The sequence below is a fragment of the Pieris napi genome, chromosome 10 (assembly GCF_905475465.1).
Source record: "Pieris napi chromosome 10, ilPieNapi1.2, whole genome shotgun sequence".
Classification (NCBI taxonomy): Eukaryota; Metazoa; Arthropoda; class Insecta; order Lepidoptera; family Pieridae; genus Pieris; species Pieris napi.
The window spans coordinates 3,656,354-3,679,396 of NC_062243.1; the positions used below are offsets into that span (position 1 = coordinate 3,656,354).

The window sequence follows — 23,043 nt, forward strand, 5'->3', positions numbered from 1 at the left end:
GAGTTTATAAACAAAGGAAACTCTAAGGTCTAACAAAACACGCATGTCCTGCAATTATCTACCTGCTGCCTTTTAAAAGGAGACTAACCCAATGGCTTATAATATGTTCTTTTTTGAAGATTTATATAAGAATGTTATAAAATCCTCGATTGTTTTTTGTTTTGTCGGAGTTCCACATACCTTTTTCCTGTGTATTTACTTATAAACACGTAAGCTATACAATAAAACAATGTTATCACAGATATCGAAAGCCAGGGCCTCCTGTCAACCTTACAAATAATAAAATTATATTACAGTGTAGTGCACCGTTTTAGTCACCTCACAGCGTAAACACAATTTAACAGAGAGGAAATAGCACTTTAGAGAGACACTAAAAGAGTTAATATGTGCAGTGCAGACACATAATTATAGTTATAGGTTCAGATTGGGTGGATGCTGTGAATTCGGTAATTTTCAATGGTTTATTTATATTATATTTATACGGGTTTATTTCTATTCCTACATAAAACGTACCTATTCCTATTTTCTTGCTTTTTTTAGCATTCTTCTCAAGGTCATATTGCAAACGGTATTTATTTAAGCGTTTATACGTCTCACTTGCAACACAATAGATGGCGCAGGTGCAACACGAGACAAGAAGTTAAGGAACGGAACATAATTTTTTTTACGCTTATGTTTTAAAACCTATAATATTAATACGTACATAATTATTCACTTGCTGAGTATAACGTAATACAGTCGAGTTCATGCATAGGAGTTTTATTTCAATATATATTTTTTCGATACTAGTTACTTTCCGACAACGGTTGCTAAATGTTAGAATTGAAAAAAAATTGCAAATAATGTTCGTTCATGCTTTGTCGCTTTATTTGTTGAATTTTCTATTAAGTTATTTTTGTGCACGTTTTGTTTAAGGCTGTTTTATTGTTATTCAAATACATACAAATAAATTATTACATTTAGAATAAGTCGATTTATTATATTTACTCAGGTGTAATTAAATGTTTAAACTGTATATAGTATTTGTTTACTGAATAACTTTAATATTACTCACTTTTAAAGTTCATAAATGAAATTAGATTTAAAAGTCATACAACATAAGCGTGTGAAATACTATTGGGTTTTAATATTTAATTGTCTTACAAAATTACTATAAGTACAATAAATTGGTATTTAAATAAGCCATACACATATTTCTATTAAAACATTGGTAATTTGTCATATGGGAATTGCGCGCCTCTCACCTTAATTGACATAAGTCATAGACACTATGTACGCGTCTCCTATAAATTTATTAAAACTCCTTGGTCACACAAACATCGTGGGATTGTCTATGGTTTACACGAGTACTACACATTTTAAAAAAAACTTAATAGATATAAACGCTAAGTTACTATTAAAATAACTCGACGTTTCGAGTGCTGAATTGGCTATGTACAAATAATATAACATTCTTCCGAAGAGCAATGGTGTTTTAATGAATATTCCGTACTCCTACATTCCAATCTATGTTCACTTCCAGTACAAGTAGGTTTTTATCTCGTAAACAGTAAATCTTTCCCATTACGTGGAGCGTTTTACTCTATGGCAATGAGGCCAATGGCATGCGAGGTTCACAGATTCTGTCAACGATATTATGTCGGTATAAATGTCTACATACAAATTTCATTCCCTAAGTTATTTTAACGCGTAACCTTTTTTCGTAATTTATTCATAATTGTTTTAAAGCACTGATCTCACTAAACATAAAGTCTCTATCTCTGAATACATTAAAATCGCATAGGACCCAGGTACCACATATTGAAACTTGATAATTTATTCTGAGCAGGTGTAAAACCAGCTATACCAGCTTACGTTTGCGCATCTTCATTAATTAAATAACGAATAATATTAAATACAAGTCCTGTTTGTAAATGTAACAAAAAAACATTTAAAGATCAACTTAAAAATATTCTATAATTCCACAGTCATACAAATTAAGTATGTCTGACCAAAACATGAGAACGCGAATATAATAATTGAACTAAAAGTCCTGTTTTGTAAATATAAAAAAAAATTAAAGATCAACTTAAAAATATTCTATAATTCTTCAGTCATACTAATTAAGAATGTCTGAACCCAAAACATGAGAACGCCTTCCTTTACCTTACATCACTCTGTGCTGCTTGCAAATAGCCACTTAGATGTCGCTACCTCCAATACATCTCTCCAGGAATACGCGCTAGGACAGGACATCAACGGTTCTATAGATATATTATCTGATCTAATGATGACAACCCTGCGACCAGAGAATTAATTTGCGACTTGGCAAGATATACAATATTTGATGTAGGTTATATTGTACACTTATAAACGTAAAAAAACCTCTAAATTAACAATTAGTGTCTGTTTCACAATGTATGGATAAAGTACCAAATAGCTATGCAACACATAAATTATTTGGAAGATAAATTGTGCTATTTGACATTCATCGGACTCATACCTTATGATGGACTTTATGTGACGAATAGCGCTATGTGACAGTCGTGAAACGCAGCAATAGTGTTTATCCTACCAATAAGTAATAAATAGCTAATTTGGAACTTATGTAGAACTTATCTGTACATTGTGAAACAGACCCTTAGTCTAATAACAATATGAACGATGAGAAAATCTGGCAAGAAATTCTCCACCACTCCTTTTAATAGTTAGCTTATTTTCTATCGTAAAATTAACAGGTATGGTGAACAATCGTAAATTTTTGTTAAAAGAAGTTCCCAACAGCTGGTTACATTTAATATTTAAATTATGTAATTTTATAACTATGTACTTTGGAACAATAATACATTGTTTTGATTAACTTGACTAGCATCGCGAGCAAAGTTTTAAATTATCTGTGGTCTTCTAATAAGATTATTAGTCTGTGCCTCCATAGATAAGGGTGCAATATATAGAGTAATAAGCAACTCTATTTTGTCTAACATTTATTTTGTCATTTCTTGCGCAATGTTTTCCGACAGGTGCGCTTACATTTTAATTGACATCTATCAAGATATTTCGTAAAGAAACCAGTCTAGTAGTAGACAACTTGTGTTGAAAAGGTTATATACAATATATCCCTTTGGCACTGAAAACTTTTGTGTTTTGAATATTTCACTTAAAAGGAAAATTTGAGAAAGAATTTTTTCCTTATATAACAATTAATAGATCGTAGCTAACTTACTCTAATATTATGTACTCAATAGCGCCAACGTTAAAAAAAAGTGATGAAAGGTGAATTAAGACAAAGAACATTCAAATAGGCTGGATAGAACTCAAATTTGTCTTTGCTATTTCGATGAACCTCGGTATGCGATTATAAGTAATTCTACGAGTATATAGACCATCTTTTTCTAGATAAGTTTAGTATACTATATATTCCTACTACCCGCAAACCATGCTAGAAATCATCTGCTCATAGTCAGAAGACTGATTGCACGATGCGCTCTATTTAAAAAAAAAGTTCAGTATTTTTTAGAAGATTTTCAGTCTTCTATGTCTTTTAAAGTTTCAGCTTTAAATCATTGTGGGATTTTATCAAATATTAACTGTTTTGCAAAAAAAACACATGGGCACCTAAGGAAATTTACGTTCTAATTTCGAATTCAGTAAGTTAAATGAAATTAGATTGTCCGACGTAGTCTATACACTTACGGTCGTGTAAATTAATACACGTGAAGTGAATTCTGGCATTTCTTTATTATGTTTTAAAGAATTCTTTGAAACCGAAGTATTAGGACACGGTATGTGTCTCGAGATATATTTGATTATTAAGGACCATTCAAGAAGTTGGTATCCGTCGTATAGATTGGCCAGCTCGAAGTCCTGTTCAATGACCCTATGTAACTATTTAAATTTACTAAAAAAACAGATAACATAAAATAAACACATTGGATGTATACCCAAAAAGTTTCACTAATAAAAAATATGATACAGAGCAAAGCAAAACAAAACATGACGGCACAAAATTTATAAAAACGGACAACGACAAACATAGTAGTAGCTATAATAAAGAAGAAAGATACAAGGATTAGGACATCAACAGTGGTTTTAAATTATTTAAAAAAATATAGATACTATATGGTGAGGCGTTCAAGACCCTGGATGTTTGTAATTGCTTTCCGCATTACATTATAGCTTATCCTCTTATCAATAAGTCAGGAAGTTATATTAGTAGGAAAACTATAATTATGTTAGTAAAACGGTTTCTCTTTATGAATTGATGGATATGGTCCTTAAATTTATGATTCCGTATTATTTTAAAGTAATAATAAAGATTATATTGAAATTGATATTCATTCAAGTGAAATGATTTCTTTCAACGTCTGCAAATAACCATTACAAAATGGTATAATATTATAAGAATTAAAATATATAAGGTTTATTTCAAGGAATTAAACAAGGATCTTAGTCGCATTAACTACTATTATACCAAAAATAGACAAATTCGCGCATATTGCCCAGTGTTAGTAATCTTATGTATTGAGGTCAATATGTACGTACAACCTTAATTAGTATTCAAAACTATTGTTATTTGCTTATTTAATATGATTTTAATAATTAATAAAAAATAATCATATTAAAACAATACATGAAGTGTCTTCCCCTTATTAGAGTCTATAAGTAGTGTTATTGGACACTTTCTTATGTTTAATATCCTTTTTAGTAAATTTTGTTATTTTTAAATTAGGCTAGATGTTTCTGTCTTTGTGCAGAAACAATTTATAAAATAATCTGCGTATAGTATAACAGTCAAAAAATGGATTAGCTTGCCTGCTTTAGGGCTCTCGGGGGAAATAAAGATGAATTGCTTAGCCTTTTTAATTTACTAATTTGTCTAATAAGACTGATAAAATTATTTATGAATAATGAAAAAGTTTTGATACAGTTGATATCCTGGAAAAAATATTGTTTCGTATCCAAACATCTGGGTTTCACGCGTTCGATGAGTACAGTTCTTGGCATAGATTACAGAATATCACACCTGTAATTCTTATCAGAGTTGATGAAGAATTTTACTCTTGTTAAATTCTTATACAATTCAATTTGTCTCTTTTCCTCCTGTCTAGTTCCTCATATCTATTTATTTTTTTCTACAAGAAAAATAAAATATAAGATATACCTATGTGACAAGCACTTATAACAAACACGAAGAGCTGTTACAAAAAGGAATTGATTATTGAAAAATTAAGTTCAAAGTGTGAGGGGAGCAACTATGGATATCCAGACTAGCTCTTTTATCAGAATGCTCAATCTGGATGTCGGTGAGTTCTGGCCAAAACGCGTTCTTCTGACAGCAGGGACAAATGGCAGGTTTGCTGGGGTATCATTCTCATGCTCGAAATTTAAATTTAGCTTAAAGGTTTGAGCAATCAATTTCATAAATATCTTAAACGCAAACGATATGTCAATTAGTTTTCTACGATTCTCCAATGACTAGCCTGGTTTCGTATGTCGACTTTTCGAGATGATTTTTCTCATTCCTTTATCTCTATTAATATGACGCTGTAACATAAGAATAGAAGAATAAATGTATACGAAATTTCAACAAAAGAAGCTGTTCTATGATATACTGTAGGTATCCAAATAATATCAAAAGTCAATAACGTGTTTATTCGTTGTATTAAGAACACCGCTTACTTCAGTTCGAGTCAAGGATCTTTGGATCATACATATTAATTGCATATCGTAATAAATCGCTTTGAATACACAGTTTAAATTGTACGTACAGTTTTATAGTAGTGAACCCGGTAGCTTAATATTATGAAAACATGTTTTTAGCAACAATAAACTCGTTTTTAGTAAATTTTTCGATTGTTTCCTATAGAAAATATTGGTTGTTTGTAAAGTAGGTTTACGATCGAGATGTTTACGTGATAACGTCTTATTGGTGATATAAGTTTTTGGGAAGTAAGGAATTAATGAAGATAACAAATCTCCATTCGTTTGTATGCCGCTAGAGTGAGAGAGACGGAAGATCGGTCCACTCACTCGAACGCTATGCCAGCCTCCGCTCGTGAGGATTCCGCGTGACAAGTTTCACGGAATGACTAGCAGCGCTCGAGATGAGACGGGAGATCGGTCCGTCTCTCTCTCGTTATACCTGCGATCGCGCTCGTGAGGTTTTGGTGTGACACAAGTTTCTGAACATGTCACCCGACTAAAACGATTTTAAAGACGTTATCACGTCAAAAAAAATATTATTGTTTCAATCCCGCAACTCCTCTATCTAACTTTAAGTAATGTGTGCCTTCCATCAAAATTATTATTCGAGGGGATTAGGGGGCGTAACCTATATAAATGTTTTGTAAGAAAGAAAAATTTAAATAATTTCTACCGTTTTCAAACACCCGCAAATGGCGTGTATACCCACATCTCCAAAACTACTGAACGGATTTTTATTTGACTTGGGCTGTTTCCTACATTCTGTATAAGTGTTTATACGGAGCGTGCTTTATACATAACATTTTGATAATGCAGCGAATTATTTTCCAACTGTCAAGAGATTTATACACTGGCTGTACAAGTTCATTACCTTCATTTAAACCAAACAAAGTGAGGGAAAGTGATTATGCAATGTAACTTGTTAAATGTATTTAAGAATTCTATTCTAACTAGCGCATTGAATAAACATGAATACCAGTTTGCAAACTAACTAGACTTTTATTTGTTCTGTATGTTATTTTTACAAATCAGGACCGTTTCACCGCTGCTGGATATAAAATGCCAGATGTCTCGTGAGTGGTCGGTTTGTATGCTATTAAAGGATCCTAATTTGTATTACTTTAAAAATACCTTGATGGACAGCTGGTTCCATACATTGATGGTGCGCGGCAGAAAGTCTCTACAATACTCAGTTATGTACAGAAATCAAGATGGTGAAATTTTGATAGATATATTAGATTTTTAAGGTCTGATTATATATTGTCGATTAAATTGGGAAACGTTTATTATGTACGTTTTCCCGCAAAAGAATATTAACTACGTTAACAAATACTATACGTACATCCATGACATTCAGATGTCATCCTTAGCGCTAGTCTCGGAATCAGGAGCGGTGTTGGCCTTGGCTTGCGACTCTGACGTCGCAGATTCGAACCTCGGCTGTGCACCAATGGACTTTCTACATGTGTATATAACACTTGCTCGTAAGCTGGAGGAAAACATCGTGGGGAAAGCTCATGCCTTATACCCAAAAAGTCGACGGCACAGAAATCTGATTAGAAAAATAAATGATCGCGAAACAGTCTCTGAATCTTATCTAAAAAGATATAAGTATATTTAAGGCTACCGTCTAGACTGAAGAGCCTTGGATATCAGTTAAGAAGTAAACGATGCTATTTTAAGACAATTACTAGAAAACTAACTGCGAAGTACGTGCGTATTTGACATCATAGAATGAGTACATCGCCATCTTCTTGAAGTAGAAGTATTTGGCCTCCTAGGTGTATTATTCTAGGGAGTATGCATATCTGAAAAATCTCACTGAGTGACAGTTATCATTGTATTGGTCATAAGTTTAACAATAAATATACAAAACATACATTATATGTTAGGGAGCGTTCAAGTATTACGTCACGCAATTTTTGGAGATTATTGACCCCCCCCCCCGTGTAACGCGCCGTAACGTTTTTCTGTACCCAAGTACTGTAACCAAGTATAATAAAACGTTTCGTGACCAGTGACTCTTTATACCTAAAAGTTACCATTATGTTTTGTAAAGTACTGGAAAGTCGGATAATATTAACAATAACGTGTAATTCAATCCCCATCCCGCATCGTAACGTTTTACAAAAGGAGCCCCCCCCCTTCAAAATTCGTTACGTAATACTTGAACGCTCCCTTATACAAAATTGCTAAATCATGTTCAAAATATTTATAAGACATTTCAACTCTATATTTTAACTGTTTTCATTAACAGTCATACTGTGTACTTTGCACCGGAACCGAGAATATTAATTAAGAGTAACATATACATGAATAAACTATTTTAACTTGAATTGTATCTTTCCATCGCGGCATAAACGTAATGACACCAAAGAGTAATTTGGTGAAATTAGTCTGATTATTTTTATAAATAACTTTGGCATTACTGAGATTTGTAAAATGGAGTTATAAATGTAGAGTGTTTCAAGTATAGATTAAATTAAGCGCGTTTCGTGAAAGGCCGAATTGAAATGTCATCTGTGAAAGGCATATGAGTTATGACATAATACTATAATCATTAATAATAACCAGACATGTTATATTTGATTATATTTATACAATAGTTCACCACATGGAACTAATGACTCCGTATTGAAAATATTCTTATTATGTCATCTGTTTTACACTTTTACAAATTATAGTTTTCATAAGAGAGCAGTGGTTAGCTTAGGTTTCTCATCATTTGGTCAAATTCGTAAGTACACATAATATGAAAGTCAAAAAAAGTAATAAAAATTACTCTTTCTTAATTTTAAAGTCTGTGGGAGTTGGAAATTTCGAAGATATTTAAATGACAGCGTGGTTTAATGTTGGAGTCATCTGAAGATACTGTTAAAGGCGCAAACTATACAATACATTATTTTACTATAACAACATTATACATAATATTAATAAGGGGACGGTCTTTCGTTCTGGTTTAAAAAAATGTATTACGTTAGGAAAGATAGCCTGTTAGGTACAATCCACAAAAATATTATTTTACCAATACCAAACCAAAATAAGAATACACGACAGAGGAAACTAAGTCATTAATTATTAAACTAAACTAACTTAAACTGATTGTTAATTGCTACACCAAATATAAGAAAACAAAACACGTTCCAACCTTAATATCTTTAATCACAAAAATACAAAGAATGAGGGCAACAGCACTGTCCTTAAATTCAAGTACTTCCCAAAAGTAAATCCATTAAAAATGTAATTTTTAATGTCAATACTATCACGTACAACTTCCATGACCTACATAACGTGACAATCTAATAAGCGGCCTTCGTTTTGATGATCATAATATAGCAAATAATACTTAATTGATTTATTTAAATTAGTTTTTAAGACGTAACGTGTACTAAATGATTTTTCTTATAATTGTGTTGCACGGCTAGAGAGCGCTTTATGTCTTGTCATCTTGTTTCGAAGAAACAGGACGAGAGACAGGACATAGAGCGCTAAATAGCCCAAGACACTCTAGATTCTAGAAGAATACATCTAGGAGGACGCTTACTGTTATCGTCTACTTTAGGATGACGACCAACTAGTCCTATATTAAATGCGTTAAGAACTAAACCATGCTTAAAGGAACAAACTATCTTATTGATTGAGTTGTATAACGTTTTTCCTTATCGCCTGCGTCCTAGTGCACAAATTGACACTTAAATTCAATTACGCTGTATGACCCAGGGTCACTGGTCAAGTGCGCGTGAACCCTAATCTAATTTTTGAAGTGAACGGACCGTACTGTATTTTTTTACTTTTGTTATTGTATTTAAAATTCTAGATTATAATTAAAGTGGAAATGGGCGGGGCACATGGCAAGGGGAACAGAAAAGTGGAACAAAACCGGTGCCCAAAGTATAGCAAATGAAGAAGAGGAAGACAGTATAGGAGGTAGGTAGACCAAATTAAAGAAACAGTAAGTGGTACATGGTAGAGAGTGGCACAGTGCAGAGAGGAATGGAGAGAGTTATTTCTAATACCTAAAAGAAGATTGAAATAGAAATGTAAAGGTATCTGAAATGAAATTTGAATATTTGTATAATATAAGGAATACTCAAAGGATAAAGTGTAAAATAGATTGGACACAGAACTCCTACACACACAACTCAACAAGTGCATACGTAGTTTTGGTGTACTGTCGTCGAAAAATATTGGAAAAATAGCTATATAGAAATAAAGATATAATATGGATATTATCAACTATTGTATGAAAAAAATACATGTCGAGTTATAAGCATTAATTTCGTTAAAAAAATTGTAATACTTTTTGGTTTTAGTCTTGAATTTATTATAATTTGAATCTAAAATGCTGTTAATAAATGGTTATTAAAATAACTTTGATTACTTCCTTATTAAGCCAATTAGCCTATACTCAATAAAATATTGTGTTTTATTTCTCTTATGTCCGTCTATGATAATTTCCCAATCAGTAAAATAAGATTTCCCAACGGATAAGTAGTTTTTCAAGCAATAGATGCAATGCGGTCAGCAATGCCACGGCTATTTAGCCAATCGTGTCATAATAATTATGCGATTCTATAATATGGAGTTTACTGTTCATTGATCACACGCATCGAACAATCGTTAGATAACTTTTTATCATCCAACTGAGTCATCTAAGATTAATAAAAAGGCTTTCACAGAAGAACACTTCACCGAACTCTAAGCAATGCTTTGCTTTTCCGAGTTCTGGCAACAACAAGATACTAATATCATAAGAATATATTAGTACCTATCTTCAATCCAATAAAATGCGGTGTTTTAATCCACGTAACCTAGATACGATTTCAACCTAAATGATTCGGGACGGCATATAGAAAGAATTTCGCTATGAAATATTATGGGATTTGACACCATCACCATACTATAACACGAGATAGAGATACATCTCCTTTTGCTATATAGTATAGACATATAAGCCTACGGGACGCCCTAGGGCAGGCGTCGCAGCCCATAGACGCCCATTTTAGTGGGTGCGTTTCCGGCCTTTTAGGGAGGAGTATGATCTTTTTTTAAACAGTTGGAGGTCCCGGGGCAGACCCCAACCGGGAGTCGATTCCACAGTTACTTAGATCGCAGAAAAAGACGTGGTAGACTTCCAGTCTAACTTCTGCTAACTTACAAAAGAAGAGGACAGTGTCTTGTCATAGGTTAGGAGGAGAGACTTTAATTCTTTAATTTGTTTCATATAAATGTTTGTCTTGTCGCTTCGAACACAAACAAACAACTTCAATTTGCCAATTTTAAACTACAATTAGCTTAAACTGCACTAATCGTCAGAAGCCGGCTAAATTCAGGATGGATTAATAGTCTCCGTTTTCATGATACTATTGAATGGTTTTTTCGGGTATCTACCTAATCCCTGGACTTAAATACAAATACAATATAAACCACGAAATAATTGTATAAGGTTTTAGGTAATTAGTCAGACACTGAACGAGTGTTGCCGCTTTGAGACCCATTATTTAATTTCTTACATACTATGTGAGATCTAATTCTGCAAACCACGCTGCACGCTTTATATTTGTAGCATAATTGCGATTCCTACATTAGTTTCATCCTTATATATCTATGTCATTGATATATACATGTTTTTAAATTCTGAACGCCCGTGTTAAATTGTTACTAAAGTGTTGTTAAATTTTCAAATAACAATAAAATGATTTTTCATGTCAAGTCGCGGGCTTTTTATTTTGACTCCTACTTGACCTTGACTCCTACCTTGACTATTAATCTCCATCGGGCTGTTTTGGCGAGCGTAACTTGGCCTGAATAGGCATTTTCCCGCGGCTACCGCTATATAATTGGTCAATAATAAGACCATTTCGCGTTGACACGCAATGTCATAGGTACGTCTTGTTGCGTCTTTTGTTTATCATCACAACCAAACGTTACGTCTTTATTTCTATATTACAAACTACCTCAATCTTTACAAACAGTACTCATTGTAAGTTTTACCACAATGCAAACGAAAAATTACATTTGATTTTTGATTATCAAAACATTTATATAAACCGCATTGTATTTTAGGACCGGTCCAAATGACGCAACATGAACGGAGACCTTAAGGCAACCAGTAAGGCAAGTGGATTTTATATCATTTTGTTTCTCCACACAATTGTAAAATCACAACATAATAATAAAATAGAATTTATGGTTGAGATTTTTAAAAACGAACCAGCAACTTCGCTCTCATTATATCAATTCACAAAATATATGAAGTCGGTTTATTTTAGCATCATGGCGTTGCATACATTCTTTCATCCTCATATATATATATTTCATACCTGAAGGGTTGAAAGATTTCTTTGTAAATACTCGTATTGCAATATTATATTACAAGATAGGATTGGTGAACCAAGACCTGGTACCAGCAATAAAGGTACACGCTATTATGTAGATTAAGTTTCTTACTATCATTTTATTATATATCTATTAACACCCTGTGTTCTAGTAAGATTCACTATCAAAAATTAGTCCTAAGTATGACTTATGTATGTCATTAACTTTTTGAATAAATTAATGTTTAATGTTTAAAGAACTTTATTTCTCATTACAAAAATTATTTTTTATTTACATGAGAAATTTAATATTAAGTATATACGAACGAGATACACGTCGCCATCAGCTAGCCCAATTTTAGTCTAATGGTCCCATTCTGATGTGTATCTTTAATGCCCTTTTGAACTGAATGAATTATTAGATATATGTATATACGAATTCTGTACCTTGCGACATGATGGAATAATATTATTCTACAGTGAGTTAAGTTCGGTGGCGGTTGTAGAAATGTTCAGATATATGTATGTTAAATGAAACACTTTGTTCGAAGCTGGCTTTAATCGTAAACGATTTTATGTTACTTTAAAAATCTTGTCTTTTAAGACAAAATTAGGGGCTGCGACGCTGGATTAACAAAAAAAACTAACTTGACTTATTGAAGAGTTCTTAAGTCTAAGTGACACTGTTATTTGCAATAAGGAAAGGTTAAATTACAATTTATTAGTGTGGTAAAAACTAAAGGGCTTTAGCTTTATGTGTGCGATGATTGCTTAAATTTTGTTTGCGCTTCTAATCATTAACTAAAATATATATATTATATATGTAACTTAACTAATGTTAGGTTACGTAGCTCGTGTCGCAAGTATTAATTGAAAATATAATAGCAATTAAAGAATAATAAGGATAATACACACGAAGGCCACTTAGTGAACGCAATATACCTGAAGCAAATATTGAAACAAAGTATTTATATTATTTATTGAAGTGCCCGTGACTGGCGTTATTACGAATACTATTTTTTACTTGTACTGTAAAAAAATCTAATATATAAAATTCTCGTGTCACAGTTTTCGTTGCCATACTCCTCCGAAACGGCTTGACCGATTTTGATGAAATTTTTTGTGCTTATCCGGTATCTATGAGAATCGGCCAACATCTATTTTTCATCCCCCTAAATGTTAGGAGTAGTCCACCCCTAAATTTTTTATTTTATTTTTTAGACAAAAATTTTTATTTCTATTTTTTTATGATACAACATACAAAAATACATACAACCCCTAATTTTCACCCCTGTACGATCAACCCCTATTTTTTATTATAAATGATATACATGGCAAAACGACGTTTGCCCGGTCAGCTAGTTACTTTATAATTACATCTGACATTGAGATACACAAAATTCATACAACAACAGAATCAGAATCAGGGACTTTTCGGGTCTAATGCATGCTATTCCTCACGATGTTTTTCTTCGCCATACGAGCTAGGATTAAATAGGCACATAGAATTTCAATTGGTGCACAGCCGGTTTTCGAACCTACGAACTCAGGGAAGAGAGGGCTGAAGCCACTAGGCCAATACTGCGCGGTACAAAAACTCATCATTAAAGTCGGGAACACTGTCACTATCGCTATTAAGAGTTATCCACTTACATTTTTTGGTTCATAACAGTAGTCCTTACGGTACGGGGGAAGACTTTAGATATGCAATACTGCATATTGGAATTTTATTACTATGAAGTGTTAATAACTAATTATATATAATAAATAGCATCTTTCAAAAATATGTCATAAATATGGTATGATATTTCTGTTACAACTTAAAATTTTTCTTACACATAAATTTTTATATATAATTAACTTGTTTGCTATTAACAGGTACACAACACAAAAGCAAGATAAAAGAATACAAAGAAACAACAACAATTAATGAAAAATAGAAGTAGTTAACAACCAACACACAAATCTATAATTTATTGTTATTGTGAAAATATTTTTCAAAACCAAGTGTAATATGCCCGATTTCAATATACAGTCATCAGTACCATGTACTCAAACGTTGAGAGATACATTTTTATCGCATTATCTTATCTGTACATACCTTGGATTCTGAGATTTTTAATAATATTCCTTTATCTAAATGATTATTTATTTGAGTGTTTTGTGTCCATGATTTTTTACACAAATAGAATTTTCATATATATGATTCTATCTAGGATACCTACGTGATAAAGTACAGTATTGATAAACATAAAAAAAATAGAAATAAACCATAAATGCACACATACACATTCTATGTGCGCATTTAAGATTTGCTCGAACGGTGAAGGAAAACATCGTGAGGAAACCAACATGTCTTAGACCCAAAAAGTCGACGGCGTGTGTCAGGCACTGGAGGCTGATCACCTACTTGACTATTAGATTTAAAAATGATCATGAAATAGATTCAGAAATGTGAGGCCAAGACCTAAAGAGGTTGTAGCGCCACTGATTTTTTGGACGTAATATAAGTTTTTCAGTTTATAAATGTATAAATATACAAATATTTCTTGATAATATAAGTATATATTAAAATAAAAAGAAAAGTAACACTCCAATCAATTCATCCATGACGTGAGAATCGCGAAACGGATCAAGACTTTCTCCATTTTAGTACACATTTTTATCTTGATATGTTAATGAAGTGTGAAGGAATTTCAACAATTGATTTCTTCGTCGGATTATTTAAATAAAAATCTAAAACAACCTTACAACGTGATTTATTACATTCCGGTTGACGTATTTTTTATGAAACCCGCAACATTTGTATCCAAATAGGATATAATGCCACCAGCCCTGCGATTCTGTAACTCACTTTTCGAACTCACACAGCGGTTTCCGCATCGGCGGTCGCTCTCAAATCAGTCGTGAAGCAGTCATTTTATGATTTGGCATTCTGATAAACAATAAACTACAAGCTCCCACCTTTTCAGAATGCCAAATCATAAAATGACTGCTTCACGACTGATTTGAGAGCGACCGCCGATGCGAAAACCGCTGTGTGAGTTCGAAAAGTGAGTTACAGAATCGCAGGGCAGGGATGGATCCCTCCATGCTGTTAGCATGTGTGATGGAGTGAAACCAGTTACACCAGTACCAGTGCAATTGTACTAAGTCCCATAACGCAGTTTCCTTTACTCAGAGATAAGTAGTCAAAAACATCTCAATCGCGTCTAGGATTGCGAAAATATTTATGTATTTCATTTGAGATAATTCTAGTTCCATTTGTACAATAACAACGTATTGGTATACTGATAAGAGAATTGATAAGTTTATCTTATACATACAGTGACATTCTCGCATCTCTGTAAGCGGAAGTATGTTCACGCCTGACCCTAGCTGACAAGGGTACATCCAGCATCAAACATACATCCATACATCCATCTAATAAATGCACTATTAAAATGTGTTGGATCGGTTTTTCCACAGAAACTAAATATCCACTATCGAAAGCTACTAATTGTGCTCTTTTTGTCCAAGGCCACGAAACTTCCCTTCCTAGAACAAATCCTCAGAATTTTAGGCTTCAAAATGCACACACAATGTTACAGGGTAGAGGCACTTTTTTGTCTATGTGTGTGTGTACCTGATAAGTATATTAATGAGCTGGCGCCGAGTGTCGCCTGATAATCGATTTTTGGCTCTACATGTAACCAAATATGTATGAATGTGAGAAACTGTTGATTTCGAAAATATAATGAAGACTTATTAAACTATGTAAGCGGATCTAAGGGGATAAAAGTTACACATACAAGTACAAATTTGTAATTGATATTATTACAAAAAAGCTATTAGTTATAGACCACAAGCCCATGAACAAAAAATACCTGTGAAATGACCCAACCTGAATTACGCTTAGAAGGCTGTTACTATATCTGAAAATAGCTCTGAGCACTATGCCGTCATTTCTGAGCGGTACATGTGAGTACGTGAGTGAATGGACTTTCTCAGGTACAATGGGGGAATTTCGACTAATTATTAATGTACGGCTTTGTTATAAGTGTATAGATGATTAAAAATAAATGTCGAAAAACCTAGTGCCGTACAAAAGTGATGGTGCTCGAAGTCGGTGCAAATTTTTAATTCGACGACAGTTGCAGAAGCAATATAGGTCATTTATTACTGTACGGCATTTGTGTGATTCCTTTTGGACACATATACAGATACTTTACCCGTAAACGCCGTATATATTCCCAGCGGAGCGGTCGAAAGCCAAGGGTCGCAACATATGTCTGATTAGCATATAGGTGATGATGATATGAAACAACATAAAATTAAATGATCTTGAGAGTACTTCACAAATAGATAACATTTTCCAGCATGCCGTACATTTTTTGTGGAACACATAGGTGTATGGGGTAAATTACTTTCCTCAGAAAAGAGTCATTTTCCGGTGACTTTTATCTGTACGGCAATAACACAGGTTATTAATACTTTAGACAATCTTCAATAAAAGATAAATGCCGTACACTTTCGATAGTCCGCTACCACCGCCTACCAATACAGGGCGTCCCAAAGTTATGGGAAATGAAGGGAAAGTACCTTAAATATCGTAGATAGGGTATTTTACTAAAAGAAGACTTTATGTTATTTTTAAAAGGTATTAATTCTGCATTCAAAGATTTTTTTAAAATTACTTGCCTCGTCTGGGAATCGAACCGACTTAAATGTAAAAAAAAACACCCCTACTTTTATGATGCCAATCGAAAGAATGGATAAAAACTAATAACTCTTCTTAAGTAACATAGTATTTTAAAAGAAAGTAACAGCGTGAATATATCTTTTTAATCAAATTAAAAACATTATCTATCGTATTCGGCCAAAAAAATCCCCTACGAGTCTGTTACTTTAGAAAATTTATTAGGTTTTGGCCATTCTTTCGATTGGCATCATAAAAGTAGGGGTGTTTTTTTTTTTAATTCAAGCCGGTTCGATTTCCAGACGAGGCAAGTAGTTTTTAAAAAATCTTTGAATGCAGAATTACTAACTTTTAAAAATAGCATAAAGTCTTCTTTTAGTAAAATACCCTATCTGCGATATTTAAGGTACTTTCTCTTCATGTCTCATAACTTTGAGACGCCCTGTATTATATTTTTATTTTTGTTAAAAATATTTTTCCTTTACCTCTATCTGCTGGTACGATAAGGCTGTAAATATACTTTACAGCCTTATGGTAGTATACTCAGATATGTAAGGGACACCTCAAACGTCGTCGAAGTTTTTATCAGCTGTAAAGAATAATCTGGAGTAAAATGTACGGCATCTGTTTTTTTTTGTTTATTTATATTTGTTACATATAAAATAACAATAATCTTTGAAAATATTACTCCCCATATTACTCTAGGAGCATTTGAAAAGTCATCTAAATTTCGGAAATTTCATATATTTTTTATCGTAATATTTTTATTTGTTACCATTTATAATGAACGGCTATAATGTACAACGGTAATATTTAGTAACATTATGTAAAAAAACAAGTTGCCGTACATTATTCTCTGATCTTACAGCAGTAAGAACTTGGTAAATCCTGAAATTTCGATAAATATTTAATTACACAAATATTAACTATAATATTTGGACGGCATAATTATAAAACATTATTGTCCGTGTTAAATAATATTTTGAACATGTTGCCGTACATTTTACAATGACCTTAGGGTATATGGGTGTAGGGGTAGGGTTCCGACCCTTGGCTTTCGACCGCTCCGCTGGGAATATATACGGCGTTTACGGGTAAAGTATCTGTATATGTGTCCAAAAGGAATCACACAAATGCCGTACAGTAATAAATGACCTATATTGCTTCTGCAACTGTCGTCGAATTAAAAATTTGCACCGACTTCCAGCACCATCACTTTTGTACGGCACTAGGTTTTTCGACATTTATTTTTAATCATCTATACACTTATAACAAAGCCGTACATTAATAATTAGTCGAAATTCCCCCATTGTACCTGAGAAAGTCCATTCACTCACGTACTCACATGTACCGCTCAGAAATGACGGCATAGTGCTCAGAGCTATTTTCAGATATAGTAACAGCCTTCTAAGCGTAATTCAGGTTGGGTCATTTCACAGGTATTTTTTGTTCATGGGCTTGTGGTCTATTAGTAAAAACTCCAAATCGTGAAAAAACTTGTGTGACCCAAGACTTCTATCGCCCTTGCTAAACTATAACTCTATTATTACTCATAATATGCATTATATATGCCAACCACCTCTTATCTCTACGATTACAAAACATTAAAGAACTAGGTTGATTTTGCGTAAAATATTAATTGCTATTGCATTTTACGATTCATTTAACATGATATAAATGATATTGCACTGTTGAATCAGGAGTTATAGAAATAGTTTTATATTGTGCAAAAAAGTGTGAAATGGAAGATATTGGGAATTAAATCGCTTTATATAAATGTGTAATAATAAATCTATGTGAAAGTTTTCAATAATTTATCATATTTGACATAAATGCTAAAAGAAATATTAGACAAACTTGACCGTCCCAATAAAAAAAATCTGTGGCGCTACAACGTTTTTAGGCCTGGGCCTCAAACGTTTCATAATCATTTGTCAATCTAATAGGCAAGAAGGATCTGTGCCCGACACACCGTCGACTTTTTTGGGCCTAAGGCAAGCCGGTTTCCGCACGATGTTTTTCCTTCGCCGTTTGAGCGATTGTTAAATACGCACATAGTAGTAGTGGAAAGTCCACTGGTGCGAAGCCGGGTATTGAACCTACGACCACAGCCACTAGGCCAACATTGTTCCCAATACTTCATAGAATATCTAAATAACTAAAAATACCTTCGTACTTTTTCACGTATCCAATCGGATTACCCGGATAGAAGTTTTGACTTAAAGGCACTCAAGATAGATTAAGATTTTTGCATCGTTGATAATTTTAGTGGAAATATAATAATCTTAATTAACAGGAAACCAATCCCGAACAATTTTCGTAAAATTCATGAAAATATTTATATATTTTACAACAATCTTCGTACTAACCGTATTTTGTGTATTACGCTCTTAATGACTTTCTATTTAGTTTTCGTTTTTACTGCTTGTTTTCTTTCCTTGCTAGTTTGAGATTTTTATGTTCTAATATGATTGATGTTTATGTGTGTAGAATTTGAGACGTCATATACACATATTTATATATTTCTTGTATCTTGTTGCATACATGTTGTTTCAGGACTTAATAAATAAATTCTTACTATAAGTCTAAAATTTAAGAACATTTAGTTTCACTTTGATAATAAAGATATGCATTTTTAAACAAATTTTGGCTTAAAGTACGGTTAATGTTATAAATAATAAATAATTTATTGTTAGGGTATTATTAAGGTTTTAGTGCCTTGTTTAAACTTGAATAATTTATGCATATGTAGAAATCGAATAAAAAATTAGCAAAATACACTTGGACCGGTTTCACATTTGTTTTGAATATCACTTAATGTTCGTTTCGTTTGTTTAGGCAGTATAGTTCTCGGTATCTGATAATTATATAATGACGTGATTAAACCAAAAATTACCTCATAACAATCCGTATATGTATCCAGAATATAGATAATATGTATATAATTATCATATCATTGTGTTTGTATCCAAACGATTTTTATCTCTATAGATTGGAAGGTCTGAAAATAGTAGAAAACTATTTTGTATATCCCTTAGAGACTTGTCTCTTGTCTTGTGGTGGGACACTCTTGAGTGGCCCACCACAAACAATTTTACTATTTTGATAATTTTCTTTAATTTTAAGATTTGGCGTCAAAAACCCTTCTACCAGCAACGCCCATTTATAATTAGTGATATTCGTACTGTACAGTCATTATATGACATTTTCATTTTTATACATTGTTTTTAATTATTAGAATTTATACGCAGGTGAATTCTTCATATATTCCCATCAAGACACGACCATAACCACGCACCTATATTAATAAAATATTTTCAATTTTTGTTTAAATACACGCGTCCATTGTTCAAGAATAATGGCCGATAGCATCAATAGGAAAACAATAAAGAGTTGGTATTGTGTATTCAATTTAATAACTCTAATTGAACACTGAGTTATTCAGATGTTTTACGTAAGATGAAGATCAGCTACTGTCCTTATCTCGCGATCCCAAATTATTCAGCGCTACGGAATATAGGAGAACTGCAATAAAAGTCAGTATAAAAACAGAATTTTGCTTAGGCTACAAAGTGCTTGTACTGTGTTGCAATATTGATTTAATAATTTATTTATCGTGTTTAGAGATACAGAGAATTCCGTTACATTAATATGTTTTCATTAGTCTTCTGTGATGTCGAATGAGTCTTAAACATGCCGGTATTCTCACGATGTTTTATTTAGTAAAGCACACAACATCACATGTTTCTACGTTTCAATAAATGAGGATTACGGTGCACATAAGCAGAAAAAAAACAAAGGAAACTAAAAAACATTCTCCTTTACTGCATTATTTTAAGATTCTTTTTCACAGATTAGGTACGGGATATCTTAATATATATTTAACACTACTGAATATTTCAAGCTCTGGATGACTACCGTTCATTTTGTTGTTTATATATAAGACATTATAAAGAAAATAAGGCAGTTGAAATGGCGCTAGACTGGGCACATGACGAGAGATAGCAGGTTGAAATGGACAAAAATAATTACAGAATGGCAACCACGTGATGGAAAAAGGAAAAGAGGAAGACCGAGCAAGAGATGGGCAGACGATATTAAGATAATAGGAGGCATAACTTGGACAAGAAGAGCTAATAACAGAAAAGAATAGAAACAGCTGCAAGAGGCCTACGTGTCACAGGACACGCTTATTACCAAAAACAAGTCATATGATGTATTAGATTAAGTTTTATTTATGTGTTAGAAATAAGTGTTTTTTTATGTTACTTAAATAATTGTTATTACATTGTACTGGGTGTCAGCAATAAAGGCTAATCAATATAATATGCACCACGGTTCGAACTCACGGCCTCGTGTTGAGAATCGCCGGCTTAACCACTAGTCCATTATTTCTACAACACTGAATATAAATTTAAATTGTATAACTTGCGTCGTTTTTACAATTTATTCAGCTGTTTGTCAAACATATTTAATTCTTAATTTTTGTAATGTAACGCGAACTTTCATTCGACACATTGACGTCGCTGAAATTTTAAACACTTTCTTTTTATGAGATCACTAATGAATGCACTTTTAGATTTCACTAATTGTATTACTCTAATGACTTATTTCCATAAATATTTCACAATAGCCAGTCATCGGTCTAGAACTCTTTGTAATTAAAAGACTATATTTAAGATACGAAATAAAATGTAAGTGGAATTTCGCATGTTCAAGCCGGTTCCATGGTTCAAGTAACTCTTGAGAGAAAACGATTGACTTGTTAGTACATATATCTTTTACTGTACTTCTGATATTTACACCAAGCATTGGTACCAAATAAGGTCCCAAACTGGTAAGAAACTATCTTGATCCAAACAATTTGATCTGTAAAACATTTATCAATAAATAATTAATGAACTCAGAAAATGTGTCACTAAAGAAATACATATGTAGTCATTTGAGTGCGACGATGAGATGCTTTATTCATTGTTTGCTTTTCGTGTATTCCATCTTTTATTCATCTTAAAATATATTTTATCTGCGACATATCTCTCTTTAAGGGCTTTATTTAAACCAATGAATAAGAAATATTATTATTTATTACAATCAAATATACGGTATTTACAATTACCTTAACCTACAAAGTAGTAATAAAATAAATAAAAAGAAAAATAAAACAAATTTAAAAAGTTTGGTCCCATTGTAATTTTATTTTATAAGGTATATTAATTCTATTAACCATAACAGCTATTATGATTATACTTGTCAATGTTTCTTTTCAGATAGGTAAAAAAGTTTCAACACAATTCTCAAGTTTCATTTAAAGTACGCAAATGTCAAGGTAATAATACATTAACTAAACCTATAATTTACATTCCTACTAGATCGTCGCTTAATTTAAATAGATTATTGGCTGTTCAGCTATCGTTAATGAAGGACTCTTCGTCCAGTTAACGCCAAACAAATTCATTGTAAGCAATGCGTTCATTGTTCAGGCGTCATAGGAAAATTCTTGGATTCAAATGATGTCACTCACCTGAATCCTGCGCATTTTGCAGGTGATGTATGTGGTGCAGATGCGCATAGTAGTGGTGGTGGTGCAAAATACATTCCAGATCAGTGCAGTTTAACATTGTCTCGGGGCACCGGTCACACCGGCGACTCACTCACGCTCGCTGCACACTTTCACAAAACTATTCCACAGGCACCTTACTACGTTTCGTTGTCACATCACGTTATCTCCTTGGACACTAATACGGGACTAGCGAACATGGGATCCAACACTGGTTAAGCACAAACAAATCTTTGCATCACATAGGTTTTGTTTATTATCACGCGCGTTCACGTGTTTTCTTGAGACATCACTGTTAATTGCGCGCGGTAAGAGTGACGGAGAATCGATAACAAATCGATGGATGCGCGTGCGTTTGATGCATGGAATAATACGCTCAACAGCCGTGGCGCGCGAGTCTACACTGAGCGCGATTGCGTCTTGCGATTTCCACCACTCCTGAGCACCCGGCCCCGATCGCACGCAGTCTTCGATATGATACCGAGCCACCTATTGCCCTGTGAGAATAATATGCCGTTCAATGCCCGAACCTTATTATCGTCAAATGGAAGTTGACACACGCGTCCTAATCAACTCGCCCTCGAAACAACAAGTAACTGTAAGATAAACTGATCTATTTAACAAAACAAACGATGCATCGAATTCTTTATACCGTGTTTGCATAATTATGAAATGACGTTCACGCGACGGCAGCTTGGTTAAGATGTTTGTATTAATTACGTAGCGAATTAACTTTGCGGAAAAAATGTGTAAGTATCCGCAGTATTGTCCCAAGGTTGGAGGACCTGCTTGCCGTGAGTGGCTTGACG

The 23,043-nt window shown here is 33.1% G+C and overlaps 1 protein-coding gene across 1 annotated transcript in view; it reads right to left on the reverse strand.

Moving 5' to 3' along the window:
• The window catches only part of LOC125052872, a 164,294-nt gene extending 141,646 nt beyond the window's left edge, over positions 1-22,648 (reverse strand). Inside the window, exon 1 of the mRNA XM_047653918.1 lies at positions 22,199-22,648. Coding sequence (XP_047509874.1) covers positions 22,199-22,295 — 97 coding nt within the window. The 5' untranslated portion in view covers positions 22,296-22,648. The remainder of the gene's footprint in view (positions 1-22,198) is intronic.
• Between the last annotated feature and the right edge of the window lie 395 nt (positions 22,649-23,043).